At 55.3% G+C, this 24,249-nt stretch overlaps 1 protein-coding gene across 3 annotated transcripts in view; it reads left to right on the top strand.

The window, feature by feature from the left end:
- The window catches only part of MLXIPL (MLX interacting protein like), a 71,906-nt gene extending 47,922 nt beyond the window's left edge, over positions 1–23,984 (top strand). For 2 of the 3 annotated variants that reach the window (XM_038375660.2, XM_038375657.2), the window contains 10 exons: positions 3,289–3,488; positions 3,721–4,291; positions 6,866–6,933; positions 13,169–13,343; positions 15,242–15,342; positions 15,632–15,751; positions 16,246–16,373; positions 17,696–17,819; positions 21,054–21,183; positions 22,190–23,984. In XM_038375660.2, the coding sequence (XP_038231588.1) occupies positions 3,289–3,488; positions 3,721–4,291; positions 6,866–6,933; positions 13,169–13,343; positions 15,242–15,342; positions 15,632–15,751; positions 16,246–16,373; positions 17,696–17,819; positions 21,054–21,183; positions 22,190–22,311 (1,739 nt within the window). In that variant the 3' untranslated portion in view covers positions 22,312–23,984. The remainder of the gene's footprint in view (positions 1–3,288; positions 3,489–3,720; positions 4,292–6,865; positions 6,934–13,168; positions 13,344–15,241; positions 15,343–15,631; positions 15,752–16,245; positions 16,374–17,695; positions 17,820–21,053; positions 21,184–22,189) is intronic. The other variant, XM_038375662.2, reaches the window with a different exon arrangement.
- Positions 23,985–24,249: the final 265 nt, after the last annotated feature.

The following is a 24,249-nucleotide window of genomic DNA, read 5'->3' as shown; positions in this document are numbered from 1 at the left end:
TCACATGTGAAGGGGCTGAGGAAATCTGGGGGAGGGGCGACTCTGCCAGGCTGGGTGGGCAGACGGTCAGCTCCCAGCGGGACAGCGACTTGGCTGTAGGACTGAGGTACAGTCCTGGTGGAGCCCAAGCCCCTCAAATCCCTCCTGTCTGGAGAGGCTGATCTTAGTGAGACCCACGGCCAGGGCTTGTGTCAGACATGGCCCTATGCCATGTGTACAGATGCCCGGACACAACCCTGCTTGGGCAGCTGGCTGCCCTTGCATGCCTGCCTTCACACGTAGCATGAGGCTGTTGGGCTTGCAGCACCCCGATCCCTGCCGGAGACCTGAGCACATGTCCTCAGCACACTGGTTTGCACAGTGCACAACCCAGGCCAACTCCACCCTGGCCCTCCTTCCTCTGATCTGCAGAGGGCAGCATGTGGCACAGGGCCCCTTCCCAAGGGGCCTGAGGCACTAGCATGATCAGTGTCTGGGTCTAAGTGCTCAGCCAGGCCCATTAGAAGCCCAGGAGCCCGTAGACCGCGCACTGCCCCAGAGGGAAGCGGGAGGTTACAGGGCCAAGGTCATTCCCCTCATGGAGGTGGCAGGCCCAAAAATGCCTGCCCAGCACTTTGTGCTGTGCCTGTCTGAGCCTGCGGAAGTAGCGGGTTTGGGGATGGGGACAGGAAGGGAGAGCAGAGTCGCAGCAGGGTCACGGGGCCTGGCTTCGGGAAGGCTGCAGGATGTGGTTAGCCACAGGGCCACACAGAAGGTTAGAGCACGGGCATGGGGGACTCAAAGCCTACAATGAAAATAAACCTCCACCCAGACCACTGGTGGGGCGTTAACCTGGCAGTGCCATACTAGGCAGGGCCCTATCCCCCAGCACTGCACTTAGGCCAGGAGCCTTACTGGGATAAAGCTCACTGGGGTGATGGGGAATGTCTGCAGGAGTTAACATGGCACCTAGCATGTGAGGGACTTGGGCTGGCCGAGCTGCGGGAAGGGACACACGTGGGACCCAAAGCCAGAGGAGGGGACACACATGGGACCCAGGCCTGGTGGAGGGGACACACATGGGTCCCAAGGCTTCAGGAGGGGCACACATGGGACCCAGGGCTGCGGGAGATGACACATGTGGGACCCAGGGCTGGGGGAGATGACAGACATGGGACCCAGGGCTGAGGGAGATGACACATGTGGGACCCAGGGTTGGCTGAGCTGGGGGAGGGGACATGCCTGGGACCCACGGCTGGGGGAGGGGACACACATGGGACCCAGGGCTGGCCAAGTGCAGGAAGGGACACACGTGGGACCCAAAGCCAGAGGAGGGGACACACATGGGACCCAGGTCTGGTGGAGGGGACACACATGGGTCCCAAGGCTGCAGGAGGGGCACACGTGGGATGTGGGACCCAGGGCTGCGGGAGATGACACATGTGGGACCCAGGGCTGGGGGAGATGACAGACTTTGGACCCAGGGCTGGGGGAGATGACACATGTGGGACCCAGGGTTGGCTGAGCTGGGGGAGGGGACATGCCTGGGACCCACGGCTGGGGGAGGGGACACACATGAGACCCAGGGCTGGCCGAGCTGGCTACACCCCACACAGCAGTGCACATGCTGATCCCACCAGCCCATGGAATTGGAGACTGGAGCTAGGGCTGCAGAGCTGGGTGACGTCTCCCTTCAGTTCTCCAGGGGCTTCCCGCTCTGCTCAGGCTGGTGCAGGATGGAGCCCTGAGGGGCTCAGCCCTGCTGCAGGCTGGCCTCGCCCCGAGGACCATGCTTGCCATGGCTGGACAGATGGGTGAGGGAAGAAAGGTCCCGCCCTGCTGCAGGCGGTGGCTACCCTGTGGCATGGGAGGGTTTTCCTGTGTCCCTCTCCCTGTGTGCAGCACGGCTGGGCCCCTGGCGTAGGGGCTGCACAGAGCTGCCTCTTTCCTCTTTGCACCAGAAACTCCAGCATTTCACAACTGCTGCTGCCACATAGAGCATGGGGAGCTAGGAACTCCCTTAGCCCCACCCCACTGCCCCAATCCCCCAGAACCCACGAGGGAGAGCCAGGGGACGCTGACACCCCTTCACCTCAGCTAGAGGCAGAAAAATTGGTGAGTGAAACCATGGCTACTCTGGAAAACCTTCATCCCTGCCATCATAAGCCTCCCCCAGCCATGAGGAGACACTGAAATGCCTGTAATGGGCCGGTCCATGTTGGGGTGGGGGCATGCGAGGCTGCTTCTGAATTTGGGAAAGAAATGAGGTCTGTGAGGTGAGTGAGAAGCAGGGCAGCTGGTCCTTGCTCCCAGTGGGGACACTGGGCAGAAAAGCCCAAGGTGGCTGGGGCCGGGTATTACAACTCCTGGTTATTGGAGGCTTGGAATGCCGGGGCACAGGCAGCTGTCGGAGTAGCCCACTGTGCCTGTCTGAGCATGGGGCAGGTGGGCACACTGCTCGTCCAGTCTGGGCGTGTGGGGCAGCAGCTGTCTCTGACCGGCCTGGACTGTGAGTCCCAGCAGTGTCTGGACTGTGCTGCCAAGCCTGGGCCAGGCACGCTAACCAGGACTGGTTGGGAGCTCGGCACGGAGCCCTGCCACAAGCCGGGTTGTATCTGGCAGGACCTGGCCCAGTACGCCAGCCTTGCCCCTTGCTTTAGGGAGTGTGTCTTCCCTGCTCCCAGCAACCGCGCAGAGAGCTCCCCCCGTGTGATAGTAACACCCCACCCCACTGTGCTGCTGGCAGGGCCAGAAAAGAGTGCAAAGCCCAGGCTGATGCGGCCTGGGAAGGAGGCACTTTGGGAGACTGATGGAGGGATGGTGCTGGGAAGGGGAGAGTGAGCCAAGCAGCTCCTCCCCCTGTGACCGCCCCCCAGCACCGGCTGCCACTCCCAGGCAGGAGAGGTGAAGGGGGCTGGTCCCTGGCAGGCAGGAGCCTGGGGAGTACATACTGTAGCTGGGTTAAGGTGGGCTGGAGACCTGCATGGCTTTAAATGTGCGTCTGGTGTCTGACAAAAGGATAATGGCCCCTTGCCAGGGGCTGGGGGGCAGGGGTGAGTTGCCCTGTAGGGGGCAGGGAGGAATGATTTTCCCCATGTTGATTCTTGCATAACTGCTCAGACTCATGGGACATTTTCTCTGTAACAGGGTGGGCTGCTGCAGGAGGCAGGTTGTCAGCTCGGGTGGCCCAGTGCTCTGGCTGGGATTGTGCTGTAAGGGTAAACCCTGTACCTGCCCATAGGGCTGGCTAGCATGAGCTTGGGCGGCCTCAGGAGGTGGGGGTCTACATATCTCTGTTTTGCCTTGCAGATCTCTTCACCGGCCACCGCCCACTGCCTTCACAGATGCATCTGAGCTACCAAGAGCAGCCCTGCTTCACGCCCATGGCTGACACCCTATACAGCAGCAGCAGTGCCCCACCCGCCAGCCACACCAACCCACTGATGGCCTCCAGAGTCCTGCCTGCCAGCTACGTTGATGCCCCAGTCCCACCCAATGGCCACCTACAGGTGAGCAGGTCTCCAGGCAGGGATCACATCCTGATCTGCTTCTCTCTGGCCTTGGGATTGCTCTGCCCTCTGTATTTTCTTCACCAGAGCAATGGTGCCAGGCTGCCGTGCTGCTGCACAGCAGCCTCTGTCCCCATCTCCCTTGCAGTCTGTTATCCCTGCCCCTCTCGGTCCTGGTCCAATCCAGCAGTCCAGGGGCAAATGCTCCGTAATCTGCCTCTGTCTCTTTCAGTCTAGCAGCAACTGCTCCTCCCAGCTCTGCCTGCCTGGCTCCTTCCTCAGCCCCGATTTCCAGCCAGCCCTGCAGCCCGTGGACCCCTGCAGCAGCCTGCGCACTGACCTCAAGCACAAGCCCCCACTCCATTATGGGCTTCCCAGCAAGAGTCTCAGCATGGAGCCCTTCGGCCCTTCCTACAGCACCCCAGCAGCCCCCCCAGGCACCTTCCTGCTGGGTCAGGACCCCCTGTACCCACCGGCTTCAGCACCGAGATCCAAATTCCATTACTCCGGCTCCATTAGTGGCTCTTCGCTCTCCACGCCATCCTTTACCCAGCACGCACCAGGCCTGGGCTACAGCGTGGACCTTCTGCCAACAGCATACCCTGCTCTGTCCAGAGCCCAGCCGCTGCCCCCCGTGATGCTGAGCGACCCCAGGTTTGCCACCCCCAAAGAGCAGTCGCCGCCTGGGGGCAGCAGGCCAATGGTGAAGCCAGCTAGCCCCAAGACAAAGAGACCCATGGGACTCCCTGTGCCCCCACGCATGGCTGTGCCCAACCCCTGCCTGACCCAGCTCCTGACTGCAGGTAATAGAGTGGGGGATTGCATTGGGGGTTGCCATTTGCCACTGGCTCAGGGCATCTGACTGCCCCCATCTGGCCAGCTGGTTTCATTCAGATGGAGTGGGAAGCTGGTACCAGGCTGTTGGGCCGGAGGATGGTGGCAGATGGGCTGACCCTGTATTCCAGAGAGGGGAAGGAGAACTGATATCTGGGCATGGGCTGGTAGCACCCTTTCTTTGGGCTCATTACTCATCTCATTTGATGTCACTCCCCTGCCACACCCCACTCCATGGCATTGCGTTGCTGCAGGCGCCTAGCCTCCTCTGTTCATGCCAGCGACGCTCTTTCCCTTGCCCTAGATCCACAGGCTACCATGATGTGGAAGAAGCATCCAGGGCAGGAGAGAGCTGGGGGGGAGCAGGAGGCTCGGCGGAGGAGGAGGAGTGCAAAGAAATGAGTCTGAGATGGCGGCTGAACTGTAGGAGGAGTCACCCGGGAGCTTGAGTTTGGGAATTGCTGCCTGCAGGAGGCACTGGGAGTGAGAGCCCTGAGCCGCTGGCTAAGGGCATGGGGTGCTGACAGGGCAGCGGTGTCTCAGCAGGCAGGTGAGGATGGATGATCACAGCACCTGTATCCAAGGCTGCAGAGAGCCCCAGAAGGGTGCAGGGCTGCGGTGACTCTGCCTCGGCTGGGAGGAGGCCGTTGGCGACCCTGGCGAGGGCAGGATGGGTACAGTTGTCCATAGGGTGCTGTGAGTGCCCAGCTGTGGGGCAGGATCTGAACCCTGGGCCCAATGCTAGTCACACAGATTGGGAGCTTGGTTAGCGTTGCTGTTTCACCCCCTGGAATCATTCACCTCCCCGTGCAGTGCCCTGCCCCGGAGCCCATGACAGTGGGGGAACCCATCCTCTTGGGAGAGCCAGGGGCCCTGCATGCGAGAAATATGGGGGGAGCTGCCCTGCCCCAGGCCAGGTACTGTGGCCCCTCTGGTCTGGGTGACTACCCAGAAGAGAGGAGGAGCTCAATGGCTGCAGTACCTCACCAGGCCCAGTCTGTGCCAGACATTCATAAGAACATAAGAACGGCCACACTGGGTCAGACCAAAGGTCCATCTAGCCCAGTGTCCTGTCTTCCAACAGTGGCCAATGCCAGGTGCCCCAGAGGGAATAAACAGAAAAGGTAACCATCAAGTGATCCGTCCCCTGTCGCCCATTGCCAGCTTCTGGCAAACAGAGGCTAGGAACACCATCCCTGTCCATCCTGGCTTATAGCCATTGATGGACCTGTCCTCCATGAATTTATCTAGTTCTTCTTTGAACACTCTTATAGTCTTGACAGGTTTCAGAGTAGCAGCCGTGTTAGTCTGTATCCGCAAAAAGAAAAGGAGGACTTGTGGCACCTTAGAAACTAACAAATTTATTTGAGCATAAGCTTTCGTGAGCTACAGCTCACTTCATCGGATGCATGCAGGGTGTTCCTGAGGAAATAGAAAGGTACATCCTAGATGGGAAGCCCAAAACTGTAATCGAGGCGGGAGAGGTTGGAGCCAAATGGGTGGAGGTGGCAGAAAAGAAAAAACCTAGTAGCAGTTGGAGCAAATTGCAGAAGGGGCAACCCAAAACAAATTGGTTAGGATATTATTCTCAAGCCTCCCCAGGAAAGGGGGTGTGTAGGGCTTGGGGAGGGGGATATTTTGGGGGAAGATGTCTTCAAGTGGTCTCTTTCCCTGTTCTTTGTTTAAAATGCTTGGTGGTGGCAGTATACTGTTCAAGGACAAGGCAAAGTTGGGGAAATCTTGGGGAAGTTTATAACCTAAGCTGGTAAGAATAAGCTTAGGAGGTCTTACATGCAGGTCCCCATATCTGTACCCTAGAGTTCAAAATTTGTTAGTCTCTAAGGTTCCACAAATACTCCTTTTCTTGTTATAGTCTTGGCCTTCACAACATCCTCTGGCAAAGAGTTCCACAGGTTGACTGTGCGTTGTATGAAGAAATATTCCTTTTGTTTGTTTTAAACCTGCTGCCTGCTCCATGCCAAACCTTGGGGTCTGCAGCCAATGTCAATGTGAGCACATGACAAGCTCCGTGTCAGCATGGGGAGGGATCATGGATTGCCACGTTTGGTGATCACGTCAAACCTCTCGCCAGCCCTGCCCTGCCTGGATGCAGTGCCTCATTCTACTGACAAATCCTGCAATTTCCTGGGCCTGTATTTCTGTCTTTGTAACACCAGGTACCCAGGTCCCAGTAGTACCTGTGAGTAGATCCACACAGTCCAGATGAGCTGTGGCATGTCAGCACTCAGCCCCCTGCCCCTTCCCTGTTTGGCTTGATTTGCAAAGAAACAAAGGCTGGAATCTGCATTCCAGCCCTACCCTACTTCCCAGGCTTGGTCAGTCCCTGCAGCACCTCCCTGGGGCTGTTGGGTCCAGACCCTCTACCCAGAGAATCAGGAGGTGGCAGCAGGAGTCAGTCTGCATCTCCCTGCAAGGCTTCCTTGTGCTGGCCGCTGACTCTGGTGGGAGGGGATGTCAGGGAGCCCCAGCCTAGCTCTGCTGTCATTCTGCGTCCTCACCTTCTGCTGCCTTCTGTCTTGCAGCTAAACCAGAGCTGGCCCTGGACCCTCCCTCCACTCCCAGTACCACCCTCATGTCGCTGGCCTCCCCGGTAAGAGCTCACCAGCAACACCATCTGCTGGGCAGCCGAGGGCATAGGCCTTTCACTGCCGCATGCTGGGTTCAGACATGTGCTCTGGCAAGCAGCAATGGGCAGGGGACTGCAGTGAGATCACCGGTCCCTTCTGTGTGCCTCAGTCCTAACAACAGACAGAGATGGATGAGCAGGGGGTGTCTCAGGACAGGAGTGAGGGGCACTGGTCGAGATGGGAGGCTTTGGGGCTGGATGAATGTGGGGGTGTTAGGGCAGGAGTGAGGGGCATTGGGGCTGGATGAGCCGGGGGTGCGTAAGGGCAGGAGCGAGGGGCATTGGCAGAGCTGGGGGGCATTGGCGCTGGATGAGCCAGGGATGGGTCAGGGCAGGAGTGAGGGGCACTGGTGGAGATGGGGGGGGGCATTGGGGCTGGATGAACAGAGGGGTGTCAGGGGAAGAGCGAGGGCATTGGCAGAGCTGGGGGCATTGGGGCTGGATGAGCAGGGGGTGGGTCAGGACAGGAGTGAGGGGCTTTCACGGAGCTGGATGAGCATTGGAGCTGGATGAGCAGGGCAGGAGCGGGGGCATTGGCAAAGCTGGGGGGGTATTGGGGCTGGACGAGCAGGGGGTGGGTCAGGGCAGAAGTGAGGGGCACTGGTGGAGCTGGGGGAGCATTGGAGCTGGATGAACAGGGGGTGGGTCAGGACAGGAGCGGAGGCTGGGAGAGGTATTGGGGCTGGACGAGCAGGGGGTGCGTCAGGGCAGGAGTAGGGGGGCATTGACGGAGCTGGGGGGTCATTAGGGCTGGATGAGGAGGGGGTGGGTCTGGGCAGGAGCAAGAGGCATTGGCGGAGCTTGGGGGCATTGGGGCTGGATGAGCAGAGGATTGATCAGGGCAGGAGCAAGGAGCATTGGTGGAGCTGGGGGGCATTTGGGCTGGGTGAACAAGGGGGACATCAGATCATAAATCACAGAAATGTAGGGCATGAAGGCACCTTGAGATGTTGTCTAGTCTGTCCCCTGCACTGAGGCAGGATTAAGTATTATCTTGACAGTCCCTGCCAGGTGTTTGTCTAACCTGGTCTTAAAATCTCCAATGATGGAGATTCCACAACCTCCCTAGGCAATTTATTCCAGTGCTTAACCACCCAGACATTGAGGAAATTCTTCCTAGTGTCCAACCTAATCCTCACTTGCTGCAATTTAACCCTATTGCTTCTTTTCCTTTCTTCAGTGGCTAAGGAGAACAATTTATCACCCTCCTGTTTATAACAACCTTTTATGTAGCTGAAGACTGTTATCATGTCCCCCATTCCCAGACCTGAAGAAGAGCTCTGCAGGGCTTGAAAGCTTGTCTCTCTCACCAACAGAAGTTGGTCCAGTAAAGGATATTACCTCGCCCACCTTGTCTCAGTACACCCCCCACCCCCAGTCTTCTTTTCTCCAGACTAAACAAACCCAATTTTTTCAATCTTCCCTCATAGGTCATGTTTTCTAGCCCTTTAATCATTTTTGTTGCTCTTTTCTAGACTTTCTCCAATTTGTCCACATCTTTCCCAAAGTATGGTGCTCAGAACTGGACACAATACTTCAGCTGAGGACTAATCAATGCAGAGTAGAGTGAAATAATTATTTCCTGTGTCTTGCTTACAACAGTCCAGTTAATACAGCCCAGAATAATGTTTGCTTTTTTTGCAACATTATTACATTGTTGATCCATATTCAGTTTGTGATCCACTATAACCCCTAGATCCTTTTCTGCAGTACTCCTTCCTAGGCAGTCATTCTCCATTTTGTATTTGTGCAGTTATTTATTCCTTCCTAAGTGGAGAACTTTGCATTTGTCCTTATTGAATTTCCTCCTATTTACTTTAGACCATTTCTCCAGTTTGTCCAGATCATTTTGAATTATAATCCTACCCTCCAAAACACTTGCAACACCTCCCAGTTTAGTATCATTCGCAAACTTTATAAGTGTACTCTGTATGCAATCATTTATAAAGATATTGATTAGAACCAGACCCAGAACAGATCCTTGTGGGACCCCACTCGATATGCCCTTCCGGCTCGATTGTGAGCCATGGATAACCACTCTCTATGTGCAGTTTTGCAGCCAGTTGCGCACCCACCTTATAGTAGGTTCATCGAGATTGTATTTCCCTAGTTTGTTTATGAGGTCATGTGAGACAGTATCAAAAGCCTTACTAAAGTCAAGATATACCACATCTATCGTTTCCCCTCATCCACAAGGCTTGTTACCATGTCAAAGAAGGATATTATATTAGTTTGACATGATTTGTTCTTGACAAATCCATGTTGACTATTACTTATCATCTTATTATCTTCTAGGCGCTTAACAAATTGATTGTTTGATTATTTGCTCCATTATCTTTCTGGGTACAGAAGTTAAGCTGACTGATCTGTGATTCCCTGGGTTTTCCTTATTCCCCTTTTTATAGATAGATACTATATTTGCCCTTTCCTGTCCTCTGGGATTTCTCCCGTCCTCCATGAGTTTTCAAATATAATCGCTAATGGCTCAAAGATCTCTTCAGTCAGTTCTTTGAGTATTCTAGGATGTATTTCATCAAGTTTGAAGACCTCTAACTTGTCTAAGTAATTCTTAACTTGTTCTTTTCCTATTTTAGCCTCAGATCCTGCCCCATTTACACTGATGTTCTCTGTTAGTTGTCCGATGATTGCTAACTTTTTTGGTGAAAACTGAAATAAAAAAGGTTTCAGAGTAGCAGCCGTGTTAGTCTGTATCCGCAAAAAGAAAAGGAGGACTTGTGGCACCTTAGAGACTAACATTTATTTGAGCATAAACTTTCGTGAGCTACAGCTCACTTCATTGGATATATTATAAATAAAAAAAGGCATGTAACGCTTCAACCAATGCTGCGTTTTCTGTTTTTGTCTTTCCCTCCTCATTTAATAATGGGCCTACCCTGTCCCTGGTCTTCCTGTTGCTTCTCATGTATTTGTAAAATACTTTCCTGTTACCCTTTATATCCCTAGCTAGTTTAGGCTTATTTTGTGCCTTGGCCTTTCTAATGTTGTCCCTATATGCTTGTATTGTTTGTTTATATTCATCCTTTGTAATTTTACCTAGTTTCCACTTCTTGTATGCTACTTTTTTGAGTTTCAGGTCATTGCAGATCTCCTGGTTAAGCCAGGGTGCCTCTTACCATACTTCCTATCTTTCCTACGCAGTGGAATAGTTTGCTCTTGTGCCCTTAATGATGTCCCTTTGAAAAACTGCGAACTCTCCTGAACCCTTTTTTCTCTTAGACTGGCTTCCCATGGGATCTTACCTACCAGTTCTCTGAGTCTGGTAAAGTCTGCCTTCTTGAAGTCCATTGTCTTTATTCCGCTGTTCTCCCTCCTACCATTCTTTAGAACAGGGGCAGGCAAACTTTTTGGCCTGAGGGCCGCATCGGGTTTCGGGTTTTGAAATTGTATGGAGTGCTGGTTAGGGGAGGCTGTGCCTCTCCAAACAGCCAGGCATGGCCTGGCCCCCACCCCCTATCTGACCCCCCATGCTTCTCGCCCTCTGATGGTCCCCTGGGACTCCAGCCCCATCCAACTCCCCTGTTCCCTGACGGCCCCCCAAGGACCTCTGCACCATCCACCCCCCACTCTCTGTCCCCTGACTGCTCCCAGCCCCCCCGCCCCTAACTGCCCCCTGCTGCCCCATCCAACTCCCCTCTCCTTCCTGACTGCCCCCCAAGACCCCTGCCCCATCCAACCACCCCTTCTCCTTGACCGTCCCTGGAACCTCCACCCCTGTCTGCCCCATCCAACCCCCCCTCCTTCCTTACTGCCCCCCCAGGACCTGTGCCCCCATTCAACCACCCTGTTCCCCGCCCTCTGACAGCCCTGACCCCTTTCCACCCCCCCACACCCCCTGACTACCACCCTGAACTCCCCTGCCCTCTAGCCAACTCCCCTCCCCCACTCCCTGCCCCTTTACGCGCTGCCTGGAGCAGCGGTGGCTGGTGATGTGGCTGCACCAGGACAGGCAGCCGCACCACCCAGCTGAAGCCAGCCACGCACTGCACAGCCCAGAGACCGGGTCAGGCAGCCGCGCTGCAAGGCACAGAGACTGGATCAGCCCCCCCGCCCGGAGCATCACGCTGGCAGCGCAGTGAGCTGAGGCTGTGGGGGAGGAGGGACAGCGGGGGAGAGGCCGGGGGCGAGCCTCCTGGGCCAGGAGCTCAGGGGCTGGGCAGGAGGGTCCCGCGGGCCAGATGCGGCCCACGGGCAGTAGTTTGCCCACCTCTGCCTTAGAACCACGAACTCTGTCATTTTATGGTCACCTTCACCCAAGCTGCCTTCCACCTTCAGATTCTCAGCTAATTCCTCCTTGTTTGTCAGAATCAAATCCAGAACAGCCTCTCCCCTAGTTGTTTTCTTCACCTTCTGTAATAAAAAGTTGTCTCCAATGCATCCCAAGAACCCATTGGATAATCTGTGCCCTGCTGTGTTATTTTCCCAACAGATGTCTGAGTAGCTGAAGTCCCCCATCACCACCAAGTCCTGTGCTTTGGATGATTTTGTTAGTTGTCTAAAAAACAGTGTCATCCACCTCTTCTTCCAGGTGAGGTGTGCTATAATAGACCCCTTACCATGACATCACCCTTGTTTTTTACCCCTTTTATCCTTTCTCGGAGACTTTCAACAGGTCTGCCTCCCACTGTTGTCTCAGTCTCAGTGCAAGTGTAAAAAGAAAAGGAGTACTTGTGGCACCTTAGAGACTAACACATTTATTAGAGCATAAGCTTTCGTGAGCTACAGCTCACTTCAGCTGATGCAGTGAGCTGTAGCTCACGAAAGCTTATGCTCAGATAAATTTGTTAGTCTCTAAGGTGCCACAAGTACTCCTTTTCTTTTTGCGAATACAGACTAACACGGCTGCTACTCTGAAACCAGTGCAAGTGTAGATATCTTTGATATACAAGGCAACTACTCCTCTCCTGCCTGGCCTTCCTGAACAAGCTGTACCCTTCTATACCAGTATTCCAGTCATGTGACTGATGCCACCAAGTTTCTGTGATGCCAGTTCTGTTCTATTTATGATTATTCACTAGGATTTCTAGTTCTTCCTGTTTATTCCCCATACTTCTTGATTAGTATGCAGACATTGGAGATGTTTATTACATTTCCCCTCTATATTCCCTCTGGGCTGTCCTTTGTCCATGCTGTGATTTCCCATGTCCCCCCCCCCCCCCGATTCAGATGCTTCACCCAAGTCTCTTTGTTCTAGATTTACCTGTGGGCTTTTGTCTGCTACCCCTGTTGGACCTAGTTTAAAGCCCTCTCACTAGCTTAGCCAGTCTGCGTCTGAAGACACTCTTCCCCTTTCAAGACAGGTGGATCCCCATCTCTGCTCAGCAGCCCATCTTCTCGCAACAGGATTCCATGGTCGAGGAAACCAAAGCGCCCGGTGACACCATCAGGGCACGAGCGAGGGGCACTGGTGGAGCTGGGGGGAATTGGGGCTGGACAAGCAGGGGGTGGGTCAGGGCAGGAGTGAGGAGCATCAGCAGAGCTGGGGGGACATTGGGGATGGACAAGCATGGGATGCATCAGGGCAGGAGCGAGGGGTATAAGCAGAGCTTGAGGGGCACTGGGGACTGGACAAACCCGGGATGTACCAGCCCAGGAGTGAGGGGCACTGGCAGAGGTCAGGGGGCACTCAGGATGGTATTTTATGGCCTGTATTTCCAAGTGGAGAGCATTTCCTCAGGATAAAGAAAATCCTGTTTCCCCCTGCCTGGCTCAGGGCTGGCAAAGGGTCCCTTGGCCTTCCATGGGGGTCGTCTCACATGGCGCTGCTCCCCCGGAGAGGGCTCCCCCAGCAGCACCAGTTATGCAGTGTTCAGCTGCCAGCCCAGCACACAGTCAGCTTTCCAACCGTGGGGTTCTCGGGGCCTGTTCTTTGTCCAGTCCCTGGGAGCCCCAGGGCTCATGACATGTTGCTGTAACCTTGTGAGGAGTTGGGGGCCCTTCCTTCTCCCCATCCCCTTCATGGAGTAGGTCTAGTTTGACCATGAGCTTCACGGGCAGTGACCAGCTCTCCTTATCTACAAGAGTCAAACTGCTGTAGGTACTTCAAAGCCTGTCTCCTGTGTGCTGGCTGGGGAAAAGCCCTGGCCCCTTTTCACTCTTGGCCTCCTGGGTCGCAGGCCTGAGACTTTCAGCCAGGGACCCCAAAGTGCAAACTCCTTCTCTCTGGCTTCTCTCTTTGCAGGAAGGGGGCCTTGCTGAAGTCCCCTCTGACTTCCTTCCCCGAATGGCCCAGCTGAGTCCGGGACTGTCTCCTGGCTCCAGCCCTTCCCAGTCTGTCCCCATCACACTGGCTGTGGCACAGCCGGGATCCCTGCTCGTCCCCAAGACGGAGCAGCTCTCCCCCCCGTCGGCCTGTGGTGAGCAGTGTGGCGTCTTTGACAACTCCTCTTTGATTACCAGAGAGAGCAAACGCCCCTGTAGGTCATGCAGGCTCAGCAACCTTTCAGTGGGGGAAATCCAGCTGAAGAAGGCTCCCCCCTGTATCGCCAGAGTCAGAACTGAGCAGGTTGCTGGTGCTGCCCCCCCAAGATCCTCTTGAAGATCCACCCCACCCCTCAGTTCTATTTATTAACCCAGGAGATGGATGGGTGGGTGTTGACAATACAGAGAGATTGAGGTTAGCAGAGACTAGGCAGGTAGGTGAGAAAAGAGAGACCCAGAAAAGCCAGGACATGGAGCCACACCAGGGACACAACACCAGAGCCAGCCCTGCTGTCATACTGCTGCCCTAGAGTGGCAGAACCATGCAGACAACTTGAATCAGCTTGACTTAGCTGACAGGGTCCTGGTGGGCAACTGCATGCAAGGTCAGTGGGCAGTTCCAGGGGGAACTGGTGCCAAATGCTGGAGGGTCGGTCACCAACCGGGCAATCCAGGGCAGCCTTGGAGTCTTGGTTGAAGTCTTTTTCTCAATATTTTTTCTGCAAAAAATGTGCCTTTCACCAAATGGAAAATGTTTGCAGTAACTCTTCCTTCTGCTTGAAAGGTTCTGCTTTTACAATGGAAAAAAAAAAAGAAATCACTATTCTTTCAGTAAAAATATCAACTTGAGTTAAAATGTTTGGTTTTTTGGAAAAAGTAATTCAATGTTTAGTTTTCAAAAACCAAAAACGTTTGCCTGAAATGTTATTTTTTAAAACAAACCTTTTTTGGTGGCTTCAGGTTTTCTTTGAAAATCCACATTTTTTGCTGAAAGTTTTAGGGGGAAAACCCCCCCAAAAGTTCAAAATTTCTCAGGGAACATAACAGGCATTTTTCGAGCAGCTCTGAAATTGGTGGTGATCTTCCCACTCCCACCCCTGCTAGGATCCTGTGCCCACATTGGATCACCCATCACAGTGAGAACAGAAAGGGGCAATGAAAAGTACTGGGGGCACCACTACTGGTTAGCGTCAGGGCTTGTAGGATCTCTCCCGGCTCTGCTACTGACCTGCTGTGTGAAATTGGGTGAATCACTTAACTTGTCTAATGAGAATAGCTCATGCCTGCCTCCTCGTGGGATTGAGAAGAGTCGGTAAAAGCACTGAGGTTCCTCTGATGTAAAGCACTACCGATGGATACAGTGTTGTTAGCATGTCAAAGACAAGGCCTTTTGGAATCAGAAAGGAGCACGGGGCGCTTTGACAGAGGTATGGAGAGAGGAATGAATTCACACACACCCCAATATGGGAACACGGGGACTTGTGGTGAACCTAGGAGGCACCATAGAATGGATAGAATGACTCCTTTCTTTGGATGCAATGTATAATCTGTGGGACTCACTGCCTCAGGACATTATGGAGGTGCATGGCTTTGTGAGATTCAGCAGTGATTAGACTGTGACTTGAGTGAGGTTAGAATTGGCAGGGACAGTGTCTGGGATCAGTGTCAAGGGCCATCATCTCCTTGCTTCAGGGCACAGACTGCTCTATCACTGCATGGTCAGGAAGCAATGCCTCCCATCCCCAGCTCCACCTTGCTCAATGTGGTGCATTATGGGGAGGTGATCCCTTTCCCTGAAGCCCCCGGCATTGGCCAGTCAGTGCCGGGCTGCTGCACTAGTGGGGCTCTCGAACTGCTCCAGGGCACCTGTCCTTCTGTCTCTGTTGTGCAGTGGGACGGGACCTGAGCCATTTGGACTGAGCCCACCTGTGCAGGAGGCTCGCAGGACCCAGCCTAGGCAGTCATACCCCCAGTCTCAGCCCCTGCACTGGGGCAGGTCCTGGAGCCAGTAGGTGCTGCCCACTCAGCCCCACCCAAACATTTTATCTTCCAGCCAGTGACTGGCCGAAGCCTGGACGAGTCTCCCCGGTGCCGGTCGGGGTGCTGACTGCCAGGATCTCAACCCCCAGCCGGGGCAGGCCAGAGTCCAGCAAGGTACGCAACAGTCCAGGGCTCCCAGGGAGACAGCCCCTCCTGTCTACACACCTACACACATCTATACACACCTGAGGGTGTCTCCTCTCTGCCTACCCAACGGGCACAGTCCTCTCCTCCCTGCCCCTTCAGGACTCCAGATTGCCTTGTTTCACACCCCTTGTGCTCCCATCGTTCCGCTCCCCCTGTTGCGACATCTATGGGTCTTTCCTGGCCTTGGCTCAGGTTGGGGGTTCTGGGGGTCTCCCCCACACCCTTTGGGGTGCCTGATTCTGCCCCTGCCCTGCAGACAGAGAACCGCCGCATCACGCATATCTCCGCCGAGCAGAAGAGACGCTTCAACATCAAGCTGGGCTTTGACACCCTCCACGGGCTGGTGAGCACCTTGAGTGCCCAGCCCAGCATCAAGGTGAGCAAGAGGGGAGCAAACCCCAAAGCAAGCACTGAGGGCAGGACTGGCAGCTCCCCAGGGGACACCCAGTGCCCAAAGTACCAAACCTCTCCTAACCGCGGTGCCCCAGCCCCCCGGAGATTCCCCAGAGCTGGGAGTGGGAGTGCCCGGCTCGGGCTGCATCAGTGATTCAACTCTGCCCTGGCCAGGCAGCTCTTGTGTGCTCCTGCAGGTCTAGGCCCCCAGCCAACCGCTCCCCTCAGCCCTTTTCCCCAGCTATAGACTGTCCCTTGGCTCTCCCACCGTGGAATGGGGCGGTTCTGTGCTGGCCAACCACCTAGGTCTCAGAGACCCTATAGGGGTGGCTGGGCGAAGCCATGTCTCCCCAAAACCCTGACAGCCCAGCACCCTGCTGGGCAACTCCTTCCTCCTGGGAGGCAGAGTGGTGGGAGGGGGCTGAGAGACAGCCGCAGGAGATCAGCGTCACTCAGCCCCCACATCTGGCCCCTCAGGTCAGCAAGGCCACCATGCTGCAGAAGACAGCAGAGTACATCTGCAAGTTGCAGCAGGAGAGGGCCACCCTGCAGGATGAGACGCAGCGGTTGCGGGAGCAGATCGAGGAGCTCAACACAACCATCAAGTAGGATGGGGGGAGAGGGGAGGGGAGCCAGGCTGGGGGACGGGAAGGGCAGAGAGGGGCAGGGAGCCATGCTGGGGAGGGGAGCGGATGAGGAGTGTGCTGCAAAGGGTGACCACTCAGTAGGGGGTGCTCTTCCCTTGTCAGTGCTGAACTTAATCCCCTAGCATGATGCAAAGGGGCACTAGGCTGCTGTCTGTGGAATGAGATGTCACATCTAAAAGGGGGCCCTTCCTGTGAAGCTTGCGGTGCAGTGTTGCTATGTTGTGTGTGCTATCAGCAGCTGCTGTGTTCCACCCCAGAAGCAGTGGCACATCAGTCATGTGGGAGGAGGTTTCCCACTATGTTTGTAATGCACTTTGGGGCCCGGAGATGGAGAGTGCCCCAGCAATGCAGGGTTATTATTAATGGAGCCGAGGTGCACTGCCCCCTTCCCTGAAGCACTCAACCTGTCATAGTGCCAATGCGGGGGGGATTAGCCCCGTGTGGGCATAGCTCCCCATACAGCTCCAGCTCCTCTCTACACAATTCATTCGCTCCGGTTCCATTGTAAATGCCCCACGTAGTCATACTGGGAGGCTAGGGCTGCAGGAAATGGGCTTGGTGCTGCCTCTGCTACGGCCCTGGGAGCCAGCCCTTCCAGAGAAGGGCAGAACCTGGAGCCCACACACAGGGGTCTTGGGAAGGATCACCCCCCCACCCCCGAGGGGAACCGAGGAGCCTGACCAGCCCATCCCAGTGGGCCCCAGGTACCAGGGGCAGGATGAGAGCAGGATGCTGTGCACAGGCAGGTATAGGAAGGGGAGCAAAGGGTGTGCCCCAGCCAGCTTCACCGGGATGCAAGCATTAGCCCCCTCTCCCCCCCCATAGCCCTGTCCCCCATGGCTAGATGGAGGGTGGCACCAGGAGCCTGGCACCTCTTAGAGAGTCTGGCATGGCCATCAGTATGGGGCAGCCCTCAGAGGGAGAAAGTGCACGGGGAGGTGGGCAGGAGCCGCCTGTTGCCACAGGAATGGGGGTGCAGCCCACCACCACTTGTTGCTGACACATCTCAGAAGTGGGGCTTTCCCCAGGTGACCATCAGCCATGGAATCGCTAATCACTGGTGATCAGCTCGGCCATGCCTAGGGCATGGTGTCAGTCAATCGCTCCCTGCAATCGCTCCCTGCTACAGCCTGGACAAGGCTGGAGCGCAGCAGGGGGTGAGGGTGGCTGGAGAGCTAGGCCTGGGGGCGGGATGTTGACTGTTCTCCCCAGTGCCCATCTCTGTGTGTGTGTGCCTGTCAACCGAGGCAGACAGGCGCCATCTTCTTGTGCCCCTGCAGCCTGTGCCAGCAGCAGCTGCCTGCCACAGGAGTGCCCATCACCCGCCAGCGCTTCGACCAGATGCGTAACATGTTTGACGAGTACGTCCGCTCCTGCACGCTGCAGAACTGGAAGTTCTGGGTTGTATCCTTTGGAGATGGGCGCCCCACCCCGCTGCCCCCTGCCCAAACACTTGGGGTCCCTGCAGTTTCTTAGGGTGCTGAGGAGGGCCAAAGAGGTTACCATGGTGACAGCCTCCTGGAGGCAGACACCTCACAGCCCCTCCCCCTCTTCCGTCACTTCTCGAGGGGAGACACCAGGGCCCTGTGCCTGCTAGAGCCTGGGTGCTAGGAAATGGCTCTGTGTCCACGGCTTCTATGCCCTGCTCACACACCTCATGCACTGGGGCCACAGGTATCAGCCTGCTCCTTGGAGCCAGCTGGAGGTTTTCAAGACTTTGAAGCCCACTCCCCTATGCTAGCCTTCAGATCCCCTCTGCAGCCCCGATGACATCCCCTAAGGTCCAAGCTGGACATTTGAACAGCAGTGTCCCCTTAAAAGCTGCAAAGAGTCCTGTGGCACCTTATAGACTAACAGACATATTGGAGCATAAGCTTTCGTGGGTGAATACCCATTTCGTTGGATGCATGTAATGGAAATTCCCAGAGGCAGGTGTAAATATGCAAGCAAGAATCAGGCTACGGATAAAGAGGTTAGTTCAGTCAGGGAGGATGAGACCCTTACTGCTCCAGCCCAGGGTGTCTCTTACACTGCTCTGCTAAAAGCAGCCCATCCCAGGCTCTACTCATACAGCCAATAGCATGTGACGGCACACCCAGCAAATTACATGAATGCTCTCACAGCCACTCATTAACTGTATATAGGATGACACCTGCAAATCCCCCAGCCCCAGCGTTGCACCTCAGAAATGTGCATCTCACACTGCTCAAGACCCCCTTGACCAGTGTAAACTAATAGTCAGGGCTGTATTAACTCTCCTGTGGGCCCGGAGCTATTAGATTTTGTTGGGCCCCTGTGGGTTAGGAGTGGGGGAGTGGGCTCAGGGCTGGGGCAGGGGATTGGGGTGCAGGAGGGGGTGCAGCTCTAATGGGGGGGTGGGCTCTGAAGTGGAGCCAGGGATGGGACAGGGGGTTGGGGTTCAGCAGGAGGTTCATGGTGCAGGTTCTGGGAGGGAGTTTGGGTGCAGGTGGGGGTTCCAGGCTGGGGTAGGGGGTTGGGCTGCAAGAGGGGATGTGGGATCTAGGCTCCAGCCGGGAGGTGCTTAGCTTGTGCAGCTCCTGGTCAGCGGTGCAGCAGAGCTATGGCAGGATCCCTGCCTGCTCTGGCTCCACGCTGCTCTGCTCCCCGAGATGTCCGGCATGTCTGGCCCCTGGCCAGGCCACTCTGCACGGTGCCCGCTGCCCGTGCCCGCTGGCGCCCCACGCAGCTCCCCTTGGCTGCGGTACCAGGCCAGTGGGAGCTGCGGAGCCAGTGCTGGGGGCAGGGGCAGCACGCAGAGATTCCCTGAACGCCCCTCGCTTAGGGGCCACAGGGACATATCAAGGAGCTGGCGCTCGCGGCTCCAGCCAGCGCGGAGACTTCACGCGGGCCGAATGAAAGAAGCAGCGGGCTGCATCCGGCCTGCCCGGCCCCCCTTAGTCCACAGCACTGAGCTGCAGCCCCTAAAGCCCCTGCATTAATCCGGCCCAGCTAATAGTTCTAAAAGCAAAACTGGTTGTCTCACCATAAACTGCAATACATTTCACAGGCTGTTTCCTCTCAGCCTGGGACAATCCCTCCCATAGGCACCCAGTTTCTAATCTGGGGGGGGGTGCTCTCCCTGGCTCCGCCCAGGCCCCCCCTCCTAATCCTTCCCCCAAGGCCCCACCCCCACCCTGCTTCTTCCCACCTCTGGCCCACCCCATCTCTTCCTGACCTCACCCCACCCCTTCCCCACCCAGTTCCATAGGCACCGACTCCGTGGGTGCTCAGGGGCTGGAGCACCCCCGGGGAAAAATTGGTGGGTGCTGAGCATCCACTGGCAGCTCCCCACCCAGCTCACCTCTGCCTCCTCCCGAGTGCGCCACCGTTCCTCCTCCTCCTCCCTTTCGCGCAGCAAGCTGGAGGGGGAGGAACGTGGCACGTTTGGGGGAAGGGGAGGAGGCAGGGCCAGGGAAGATTGGGGGAGGGTCCAATAGGGACAGGGGAGTTAGGGCAGGGACTTTGGGGCGGGGGGGCACAAGTACCCACCGGCCCAGAAAAAAGTTGCTGCCTGTGCTCAGTTCCATCCCCTCCCCCAAGCCTGCTGCGCTCTCACTCTTCCCCACATCCCCCCAACACTTCTTGAGTCTGACACCGCAAAACAGCTGATCCACAGCAGGCGCTAGGCACTGGGAGGGAGGGGGAGGCGCTTTCGGACAGGGCCCACCGGCGGCAGGAGGCGCCGGGGTGGGAGGGGGAGGTTCTGGTAGAGGGGCTGCCGGTGGGTGCTCAGCACCCACCTTTTTTCTCCATCACTGCTCCAGCCCCAGAGCACTTGGGAGTCAGTGCCTATGACCCCTCCATCCTTCAATGATATGTCTCGATCTTTCAAATGATCTTGCTTCCATGTGTGGAGGTGAGAGAGGAAAGGTAATGGGGAAGCCATTGTCTTATTTTATACCCTCCTCCTCTCTGTGAGGAACACCCACCCCCAGCTGGGGTGCAGACTATCACGCTGGTGTATATGAGATTCGAAGCCCCTTTCAGGTAAATTGTAAATTTCTTGCTGACATCATCTGTGTTCTTGACATTTGAAGTGTCTTCAAGGATGACATGCAAGGCCTTTGTTTACAGCCCTTTCGTTATTTCGTAAGGACCTAGTCTGTGGGCGTTCTTCAGACTCAAAATGTTTTTCAGTAACAAACATATAGCAAAATCTCATGCCTCGCTCCACAATGACAATAAACATGTTAACAGGACAGCGATATTCACTGAGTAAGATCCTGAGTTTTCAAATGATACCTTGTACTGCATGCTTTGTACAAAATGTATCAGAACACAAGTGGTGAACATGGGGTACAAGGTATCACCTGACCCCCAGCCCCACTCCTGGTATCCACACCCCTTGTAGTTCCCCCCCACTGGTGTTGGTCTCAGGACACCTGTCCTTGTTTCCAGCAGGATGCTGTGGGCTTAGAGCTCATGCTGCTGCCCCCAAGATGAGCCCTGCCCTGATCTGGCACCACACGGGGTGGCACTAACTCTGCAGCCTGCCATGTCACTCCCCAAGTGCCAGGAGCCAGCAGGAAAGGGGCAGCAGCAGAGGGAGGGACATGGGGGCTGATCAGTCAGTTCTGCCTTGTGATGGGGAGTCCTTAACTGCTCTGTTTGCATCAGTTCAGCATCATCATCCGGCCTCTGTTTGAATCCTTCAATGGCATGGTCTCCACAGCCAGCATGGACAGCCTCAGCCAGACATCACTAGCCTGGCTGGACCAGTATTGCTCCCTCCCAGCACTTCGGCCCAGTACGTAGTCCACTTCGTCCCTTGCCTGCCCTGGAGAAGGCGGGGGCTGTCCCTGCCTGCCATCTGCTCCTAGCTTGCAGCCCCTGCTGTTCGTGCCTGAGCTGGGTGGGAGGTCAGCTTAGTGCCGTGGTCAAGAGAACTGCACTGTGAGGGGGCTGTGCTTGCATGGGGGGGATGCTGTCTTGGAGGAGTGGTGCTCTCAGGGCCAGCTCTGGGGCTGCCCAAAGCTGCTCTGGCAATGCTCTTCCCCCCTTCCTTGGGGTCAGCAAGGGATTCACTTCCTAGCTCCATTTGGCCCTGGTTCTCCTGCTCCTGAGCTTGGCCAGAGGGAGGTTCAATCTCTACTCTAGCTGGGGTTCAGCAGCAGGGACCCGCCACACTGGGATGTGGTTCCGGGAGCAAGGTCAGGATTGAAAGGATGGGAAGGGAAGACTAGCTTGTTGGATGTACAGTCTCCTGATCTGCAGCTACGGCACAGAGACATCAATGGTTTTCCAGTCTTACTGTGGGCAAAGGGAAAGGCTGCACATTGCAAACCCAGAGGGAGGAGCAATACTTTTCTCATCACACAATTAGCCTATGGAATTCCCTTCCACATGAGCTCCCCAAGGCCAAGCTTAGCAGGATTCAATAGGTTTCAGAGTAGCAGCCGTGTTAGTCTGTATTTGCAAAAAAGAAAAGGAGTACTTATAGCTAAGGTGCCACAAGGATTCAATAGGGGATTGGACAAAGGTGCAGATAATGAGAAGAGCCATGAGTACATGGGACAGGATTTAAGCCCTGCCAGGGGGTTGGGAGGGCACCTCCCATTGGACAGGTTATGCCATAGCTGCCCATTAACAGGGATCTTCCTATGCAGCAGTTGGCCCAGGCCAGTGTGAGAGCTGGGGTATGCGCTAGATGGCTGGCATGGCGGGCCCTGTGGCGAGCAGAGAGACTGACTGAAGCAGCTCAGAGCCTATCAGCAGAGAACACTGACTTGTCCCATTTGGTTTGGTCTCCCCAGCTGTCCTGAGTTCTCTCCGCCAGCTAAGCATTTCCACCTCCATCCTGACCGACCCGGCATGCATACCCGAGCAGGCCACCCAGGCAATGATGGGGACAGACCCCAGCAACAACTCCTCCTAGTTACAAGGGAGGGGCCCTTCACACATGGTAAGATGCTTCATTTCTGCAGAACAACCACTCACCTTCACCAGCAAGAGTCTCCTATTGCAGTCTCGGTCCCGCCATTGCCATCCTGCCTCCCGGGGACTGCACCCCTATCCATGCGGTAGGAGGCCATCAGCAAAAGGAGAGACAAAATCAGTGCATGATCCAGGACACCTGCTGCATGGAAAGTTCCACCACCCAAGATGCTGACGTCCAGAAGAACTTTCCCTCAGAAAATCCCTTACCTGAAAATAGCACCGTGCAAGGCTTCAGAGTAACAAAATGATGGGAAATGCGGACGATCTTGGATAACCTGGTTCCTTCACAACAACTCCCTCCAGGCGCTGACCTCGAACGAAAACACTGGTGTACTCTAACTTGAACAAGAGGCGGAGTGGCAAAGGCTGGTGACTATCACCAAGTGGAAGCTGAGGGACGACCCCAGATGTGAACGTGCAGAGCTTAGGCAAACTTTTGAATACTGCCTGATGGAGTGCCCTGGCAACATCCTGTACTCCCAAGGAACTATTTGAGATTAGTGAGAACACCAGGTCTTGGCTGCGGTTTTGGAGCAACAAGCTATTATGATGACTAGTGAGAGCAGGGCCCCAAGGGGCTCAGAGGAGCCCAGGGTACCGACTGAGAGGAGAGCACCTTCCCCAACTCACTGCTCAGCTCTAGAGGCAGCAACCACTGACCCTGGGGGGGGAATCACTCGGCTGCCTCGGGCTCCTGAGGAGAAAGATTTGGGCCTTCAGTCTGCCTGAAGCCTCATCTTCTGAAGCAAGCAATGGAACCTGGTACTGCATCCCCAGAGATCAAGGGACAGAGAGACAACAAGAGCTGCAGAAAAGCCCACCTCAGCAGCAAGATGCTAGTGCCTCATCCCCCACCGGTCCTAGGAATGGAAGTGCCCCTGGAACTTGCCGATGATGAGGCTAGTGCATGAAGTTCTTTGTGGTTCCATGGAGGATGTCCCATGAGAAGGTCAGCATCTCTCACTGCCCAAGCCTTATCTTCACAAATATGGCTGCTTCCGTTCAGTATGGGAGGGCCTAGACTCTGGATAACCAACTCTATCCAAACTCTTTGTGTGTTTGCTTTAGTCTCCAGCCCATTGTTAATAGCTCCCATGTCCACACTAGGTCTGAGTTACTCTGGCTGGTGGGTGTTAAATTCTAAGCAGTGGTTGTTCTGGTCACATCTGGTCAATCCCCACCTCCCTTTCAGTCCAATTTGAACTCAGAAGCTGGCTTCTGGAGTGGAGAATACTGTACAAATCAACAGAAAGCTCTTGGTCATATTGTTGTTGTGCTAAGCTGAATAATTGGGCAGCTCGGTTTTCTCCTGCTGCATTTTGTTGCCCTTTCGCTCCTTTTCCTGTAATACAAGCAACGTGTCTTCTTGTCTCTCATGTTTGGAACAGTAGCTCAAAGGCAGCTGCTGGATTTCCCCTTCATGGGTGTTTCCCAAGCAAATGTTCTTTGTCTTTTAATTTTAGGATGTTCTAGAATGCAGGAGTTTTCCCATGAATGTTGTTTGATGTCATGTTGCCAAAGGAATGTCCTGTTCCTATATCCCATGCTGCATGCCCTGGCTCTGTAAGAAATGGCAGATCCTTTGTGATAAAGAGACTTTGTTCCTTCCCATTTTAGTGGTGTGTTTCTTAAGTTTTTCAGCATTTCTCACCCTGTTGCTGCCTCTGGAAAAATACACAGAACTGAGCAACGGGGCTCCTGCTGCCAAAAGCCTGCAACTAAGGATTCCTCCTTTCCCTGGGCTCTGTAATACTCCAAGTGGAACATACTGTGAATAGATGATTTGCAAAGGAGCGTGCATAGTAACCCTGCACCAGCCCTAGGTAGATTTCAGGTGCTTATGACGATGCAGGTGTTTCCATCTGCTGTGCCTGCA

The sequence above is a fragment of the Dermochelys coriacea genome, chromosome 17 (genome assembly GCF_009764565.3).
Source record: "Dermochelys coriacea isolate rDerCor1 chromosome 17, rDerCor1.pri.v4, whole genome shotgun sequence".
NCBI classification, from domain to species: Eukaryota; Metazoa; Chordata; order Testudines; family Dermochelyidae; genus Dermochelys; species Dermochelys coriacea.
This window is presented reverse-complemented; position numbering and strand designations above follow the sequence as displayed.